Source organism: Gavialis gangeticus, unplaced genomic scaffold (assembly GCF_001723915.1).
Source record: "Gavialis gangeticus isolate Ggan-Ray unplaced genomic scaffold, GavGan_comp1, whole genome shotgun sequence".
Taxonomy (NCBI): Eukaryota; Metazoa; Chordata; order Crocodylia; family Gavialidae; genus Gavialis; species Gavialis gangeticus.
Genome location: NW_017729029.1, coordinates 48,542,168 through 48,549,635, shown reverse-complemented (window position 1 = coordinate 48,549,635; position 7,468 = coordinate 48,542,168). Strand labels below are relative to the sequence as shown.

Here is a 7,468-nt window from a genome sequence, read left to right as displayed (position 1 = left end):
TGGTTTTACACCCCCCTTAAACATGGCTAAATCGGAATGAAAATCATGCCTGGTTTTGTTATATTACCAGAATTATCCAAAATGAGGGTACTTAAATTTCTCTCTCCCCCCCTTGTCTTTTTTATTTTATTTTTTTCTCTTCTCCTTAAATTCTGCTTTCTTTTTACGATCATGTATTTAGCCATTGCTTAGACTCTGCAGTTAGTTGATGGGTACATTTGGACCATGGCCCCCTGCTTTGCACACGGCTGGATTAGGAATGTTACTTCACAGTCCAGCCCTTTCCCTTTGAAGGTGATGTCTGAAGACTTCTAGGTTACTCATTAACAGCTTCTCTCATTCCACAGCAGGAGCACAAACAGGCAACTTCTCCATGCAGTGGTGCTTTTCCATGGACAAGGAAGTCCAACCTTGATTATTTAGCACTGGATTTTAATTCTGCTTCCCCGTCCCCCGTACAGAAGGTATGAATCATCTTGGGAAGCACCCATGTCATTGTTGTCTGTTGATCTAAGGAGGGAAGGCAAGACAGGCTCTCACTTCAGGTTACCCTGCATACAATGAGATCAGCCAAGTTTTTCCAGTTGATTGCATTCAGTATAGTCTCAATACTACCAAAGCTGAAATTATGACAGTGGTATCATTGTCATGATTTCCTGGGATGCCATTAACATGAGCTCACCAGTGGGTGTATGACCGCCACTAGAAAGCACGATAGTAAGAGCGTGTGGGTAAGCTTGTCAGTGCTTGTCTGAACTCTCCAAGCTCTTCTTTCATTCCCAGCTGATACATCCGTCCCCGCAAAGCCTCTGCCAGTTTTCTCACAGACTCCAACTGCAGTGACTCTGCAATGTGACTCTGACCCACAGCAGAGTCCCAGAAGAAAATTATACAATATCTTGTCAAATGGCAAAAAAAAAAAAAATTATGATTCAAATTGGACCAGCCATGTTCCTCAGAGGTCCCTGAGAGACACTAAAGATAAGATGCCTGCTCTGCAGAGCAAGGCCAAAGACAGCAAAAGAGATGCAGTGCGGATAAACTGACTATGAAGTACACAGCCTGTCTTGCCCATTTTGTTTCCTCCATAGCATTTCCATCACCCGTCTCGTTAATGCTTCTTGGGGACAGTAGAGCTCAGGATCCTAAGCCTAAACTCTCAGCTTAAACTCTCGTAGGGTTCACATTTATTCATCTGGTCATCCCCTTAGCAGGATCCTAAAGAAAGCAAGAGCACAATTAGCCCTGCTCTGGGTAGAGTTGGTAGAACATGTTTCCATCTCTCTCTGGGCTGGGCTGGGCTGGGTTGGGTGACAGGGTGGCAGAGGGATATCTACCCAAAACAGGCTGTAAAGCAATGCTGATCTCACTGTACTCAACTATGTCAAGTGAAGCAACCAAGGACGAATAGAAAAGAGGAGCAGAAAAAATCCTGTTCTCCATTATAAAACTGTGTTCTTCCTCTCCCACAGAAACCTTTTCTCTCTGAGGAGCAGAGAGTAGACTATGTCCAAGTGGATGAACAGAAGACTCAAGCGCTACAGAACACTAAGCAGGAATGGACAGACGAGAGGCAATCTAAAGTGTAAAAGAAGCGTGGGGCTTACACTTTACTTGAATTGGAACCACGTTGCAAACGAAGGAGCTACAACAGCAACGTTCATAGACAAATGGAGTGCAAGATTGCAGCCATCTTTGCAGGAACAGCATTTTTAAGGGAAAGGCTTTGAATTTAGCTGGACGTAGTATGATGACTGAGTGGTTCAGAGATTATTAAAGTACCACATTACTTTTTTTCACTGCCCTTTGCCAGTAAATTACATGGTACAGTTTAATGGCATGACCCTCAGACAAGACACCCTCTTGATGTTAAAAAAATGCCACTACATGTTGCATTAATCTAGCTAGCGCCTCCTTCTCCCTGTGTTGTGTAACTCCTTGTTGCTATTTTTTGATATCCTTACAAATACTGCAGGTGCTAAGACTGTTTATAGCATCTGGCATCTGACAGGGTTTGGTGACTACTCAACTAAGGGCTAAAAAAACGAAACAATAAAAAGCAGAACTTTTTTATGCAATGTTTAAGCAATTTTTGGAACATATTTCTCTCCTGCCCATCCCGGCATAAAATGTTTGACTCCGAGTGACTATAAATAGGTCTTTGCACCAATGGAACTGGAATGCATGGTTTCCGAAACTCCAGACTGATGTTCATCACGTTGGATTTCTTCTGTCTGTTGTGGTTCACCTTCCCATCCAGTAACTGGGGACAGTTTCTTCCTAGTTCAAGGAATTTCTTCAGCACAGTGCAGTGGCTCCTCTGGCAGGAAGTTGCAGACGCATGATTCTTGGCTGGCCAAAAAAATAAAAAGGGAAGCGGTGAGCCTGCTTCTGCAAGTTTTGGAAGGGTTGGCAAAACACTAAGAATGTTTTTGCCTGAACTGCAAAAGAAGAAATGCAATCGGAATTCCTGGTAACAGTCATCAGGCCAATGATAACTATCGAATGAGACAGGAAGTGCAATGTGAGTCAGGTTATCAGGTAATAATGAGGGAGGGTGCATTGTTTGGCTTGCAGCTCTGCTCGTATAAGACAGAAACCTAATACACATACGCAGTGTGAAATACCTGTTTTCAGGAAGCTTATCAGCTTTGGCATTTGCAATGGGCACTATCTCAGGATCAAATCAGTGTACGTTTATAATGTGTTCAGTTTGATACGTTTGCTTACAATCCTTACTTTTAGATGCACACAGGCAGTTCAGATACAATAAATACAGTCCCCATTCATCACCCAGCTCTAGATGTGGCTTTGCAATATTTCCTTATGCAAACAATTCCAGTTGCTCTAATGGGCCTACTTGGAGAAGCAGGGACTAGAGAAGCAGATTTTTCTGAAGGATCTTCTTCAGATTGGTTCCAGATTCATTTCCTCCCTTCTCAGACCTGCTACTGTCACACTACAATACTGCACATTGTCATCCAAAAATGTTGAATTAGTAAACTGAAGCAACAGAAAATGGCCTCAGAGAAATTACTCTGACATTATTTTTGGCTTCTTACTCTATATATTTTATGCAACCCTCATTTTTGCATTATTACCAAACATTTGGGTCCACAGAAAAGCTTAGAGCTATGGCTTCCTTATCCTGACTCTGAGAGCAGCTTAGCTAACAGGAATGCCCTTCTCTCCTACCTCAAGGTAGCTGGAGCATTTGCAGCCCTTGCTGCATCTCTAAAGCAAAAACACATTTGAGATTGAGTGATGACTGGACCTGCAGCAAGAATGACTGTAAGAGAGTTGCCTGTGCATTTATTGGCTTTGGGGCAAATCATGCATTCAAATCTACCAGCACAAATGGCCCTGGGTAAGAGTTGATTAGAAACACGGAAAGGGGTGGTTGCTGCAGAAAATGTTGTCTTTGCCCCCCAAAAATTGAAAACTGAAAGTTTGTGGCCAGATACTTTTTCTGCATATTCTAGTTCACTGCAAACCCTGTTTTCCTTTGAAAAACAGCTTAGAAAATGGGAAATCTTTGACCTGCCTTACTGTTCTGCTGCATGAGAGGCAGGAGAAGCTCACATAACAGGTCTGCAGCCACCCACTCATGGGGAGCACATTTCTGCAGGGACAGGAATGGATTGAGAGTTTTGCCTTTGGGCCCCAAATTATTCCCTTCAGTTTGAAGAGGTAGTCAAGTTGCCAGCCGGTGTAAATGATCCGTCACTGAACTTGCTCTGTGTGTACTTTAGCGCACAGAGTGTAGCCAACACAAGCAATGACCTGGTGAGTGTTGAAAGACCATTATGGAAACGACAAGTCAAAGAAAGTGCAATCCCATAAGGCGGCACTACTCCCGTCCCCAAAGCTCTGGTGAAAGCATAACTTCTCATTAATTTTAAAGTTAAATGTAAATATAAACCACTTTATGTTGTATTGGAATATGTTGTCCTCTGGTGTGAGAAGTCCTCTAGTGCAGAAAATGAGATTTTTTTAAAGAAAAGTAAGCAACAGTTTTCTTGCCCTGGCTTTTATTTATTTTTTGGAATCGTTAACCACAGACAGATGCACTGAAGGACTGTTCAAGAGCTTAGTGTCTAAAGAGCTTTTATTTTCTTTAAATGGATGTGAACCTGAAATGCTAGATCTAGTTATCTGAGGCCCCCCAAGTGAGTCCCTCAGTAATTTAATTGTACCTCTTTGTAGCAGTGGCATCCTAGCATCCCTCAAGTCACCGATCAGCAGCAATGCTGCTTTTAACCTTCAGTTTTTATCCAAAAACTGAAGTGTGAGGATCCTTTTCTTCGATTCATCCAGTATCTCACTAGCATTAAATGTAATACAAGTAGTTGTTTTTCGGTGAATGTTAAAAGCACTGCTGACCGCTCCTAGATCACAGTGAAACATGTGCCTTTGTAAGCAACTGGGTTTTTCCTTTTTGTTTGAATAGAGAATTCAACAGTGTGACAAAAAGGGTTGTTTTTTTTCACAGTAACTTTCTGTATTAACCTGTTATTGTTAAAAATTTCAGTCCAAATATAGTTGCCCCTTCTATTCTGGGCAATCCAGCTATTCTATTAGTTGCAGTGACTATAGCATTGTAATGTGTTGCTACAGTGTCAAAAAAACGCTCTGAAGTGTTATGATCCAATAATGAGAAACAAGATGGTACAGAAAGGAAGGGAGCCTTTATTTTATTACTATTTTCCTCAGCCAATGAGGAAGGGGAAACTGTGACTAGCACCCAGAAATGGATTTAGCTTTCAACAGGGACCCCTCTGAAAACATATCTAGACTGAGAAGTTGCTGGCTATGGAGAGAGCCCAGCCAAGGCTCCTTGGAGCTGTCTTCACTGAGAGTGAATTATTTAGTCCAGAGCTGTCCCCACCTCCGCTCCATCAGTGCACGGCACCACTGTCTCCCCCATCATGGTGGGTTGCATTGTCCTGCCCCCTGGGCAGGAGTGGGAATCAAAAGCCAAGGGGGGGAGGGGGAGCCTGGAGACCCCAGCTGCTGCAGCTGGAGCAATAGGGGCAGTGGAGGCCGGGTAGGAGCCCAAGAGCCATACAGTGACCTCTTGTAGGCTGCATGTGGCCCGTGGGCCCCCAACTGAACATCCCCAATTTAGTCATTAGGTATTTTTATTTATTTATTTAAAATGATCAAGACTGCCGCTAAAGAGCAAGGTGCAGCTCCAGATGAAGCAACCTTGTGGGCATTGAGTGGGGATGGAGTTTCTTTTATAGCTGTTGTCTTCTAATATGGGAATCTACTTCAGGTGTTTCCTGCCCGTGACTTTCTGTAGTGCCTTACCCAGCAACTCTCATTTCCTTACATAAAGACAAGGGAAGCATTAGACAGGCCTAATATTTTTGTCATTGTTGGTGTTTAATTAAAAATGTAGCCCGGTAAAGCCTTTGGACAAAGTTTGGCAGAATGAGGATGTGGAAAGTAAACGAGCAAAGTTGTTTCAGGCCATGTGGTTACCCCGAGACGAGAGGTCCATGTGTTGGGAATGTTGAGTCAATCCATTGGATTTTTCCAAGCTGTTGGGTACACCAGGCTGTAGCGAGCCCAAGCCATGGGGACAAGGAAGGCTGTTTTTCCCCTGTGTCTCCTTTTATTTGGCCTGAGTGCTATGGTTCCAGCCATCCAGCCCCGTCTGGCTCTGAAGCTGCTATTTGTATGTCTTTGCTCATATGAATTGTTATGCCTTTGAGAACCAGCAACATTGAAACAGGATTGACCGTGACATTTCTAATTCTTCAGTGTGAACATTTGGGCCAAATCCTGCTGTTTTTACTTAATTAAAATTCCCATTAACCTGCGTAAAGACAGCAGATTTAGACCATTGTTTGTTAAATCTCTATAGCCAAACAAAGCAAGATGACTCTTCTTTCAAAGGCTCAAACATCTGCTTGAAGTTAGTTACTTTTTCCACTGAACAAGAAAAAATGTAAGCACAGGCTTACATTTCAGCAAACCTTAAGTCCCTTAGTGAATTGGAGCTTAAGCCAACATGATGTTTTTGGCTCTACGCTACATAGTCTTCATGCTATTACCCATTTGGGCAAAGAGCTGCAGGGAGCAAGTCTCTTTACCTCATCAAGATGGAATATCCTTTTCATTTATTTCTGAACCCATTGTGATCATCAGCAATAGCATTAAAAACCTAAGAGAGAAACAAGTGTTTTAACCGAGAAATCTCAATATGCATCTAACTCGACTGATGTTTTCAATCAACTCATTTCTGAGAAGAGTCTGGTGGCCCCTTGTCTCTGCTGATAACTCTTTAATAGATGTCAATTTTGGAATTGCATTCCTTTTCAATAATTCATTGGGTAATTACAAGACCATCAGATGCTGTGATCAGAATGAAGCACAGGGCAATGCCTTTTTTCTTTGTTCCCCTGTTCTGCAGAGTTGCTCAGGTTTATTAAATAAAAAAATAAAAATAAAAAGCCACCAAAATAAGAGACTTTTGCAATTTAAAAGCCAGAATATTTTTTGTTCTAATGGAACAAAACCTGTTTCTTGTGCAGAATGAAGCATTACACTTTTTGTATTTGTAAATATGAGAGAGAGCATTAAAATAATCATCTCTATTCTGAAGGAATAACATTAATTAGAGAGGAGTGAGTCTCTCTTCCTGCTGTTTCATTGTGATGTTTGTTGTATATATTTGCACATAAAACCCTGTTCCTTTTTTTAAAAAAAAATAAATTAATATAAAATTTAGCCTTGCTCTTTACTGATGTTGATGATCTGGGTTTCTCCTAGGAACATTTTCCTTCTGTATTTTTTCTAGTCCTTGGCTGTGTCTACACGAGACACTGACTGCGCAGTAGCTCATTACTACAGCTCACGAAGGTAGTGAAGTCTAAGGATGCGGTAGTCATGGGGGACCTGAACTTCCCTGACATCTGCTGGGAAGAGCAGTCAGCCAGATCTGGCCACTCACGTAGGTTCCTAGCCAGAGTGCAGGACCTCCATCTAACCCAGGAGGTGCACAGCCCCACCACGGGAGATGCCTTGTTGGATCTGGTGCTGGCCACGGGAGATGACCTGGTGAGGGGGCTGCGGGTGCTCGACCACCTGGGTGACAGCGATCATCGCCTGCTGGAATTCACCATCCAGCGCAAGGTGGCAAAGGCCTGCAGCAAGGCAGCAACCCTAGATTTCAGAGGGCAAACTTCAACAAGCTAAGGAGAATAGTCAGGGAAGCACTGAGGTCCCAGAGGGGAGGGAAGCCAGGTGTCCAAGGAGAGTGGTCACTCCTCAAGAAGACAATCCTCCAAGCCCAAAGAGAGGTAATCCCAATGAGGATCAAAGGGAGCAGGAGGGCACACAAGCCCCCATGGCTCACCAAAAGCATCCAGGAATGTCTCCTAGCTAAAAGGGAGGCGTACACCCAATGGAAAGGAGGGGACATCACCAGGGATGACTATACTGCAGTTGCTTGGGATGT

At 43.1% G+C, this 7,468-nt stretch overlaps 1 protein-coding gene across 2 annotated transcripts in view; it reads left to right on the top strand.

Moving 5' to 3' along the window:
* GAB3 (GRB2 associated binding protein 3) overlaps positions 1-6,738 on the top strand; it is a 147,292-nt gene extending 140,554 nt beyond the window's left edge. For both annotated transcript variants that reach the window (XM_019521564.1, XM_019521563.1), the window contains exons 9-10: positions 348-464; positions 1,473-6,738. In XM_019521564.1, coding sequence (XP_019377109.1) covers positions 348-464; positions 1,473-1,589 — 234 coding nt within the window. In that variant the 3' untranslated portion in view covers positions 1,590-6,738. The remainder of the gene's footprint in view (positions 1-347; positions 465-1,472) is intronic.
* The last annotated feature ends 730 nt before the right edge of the window (positions 6,739-7,468 follow it).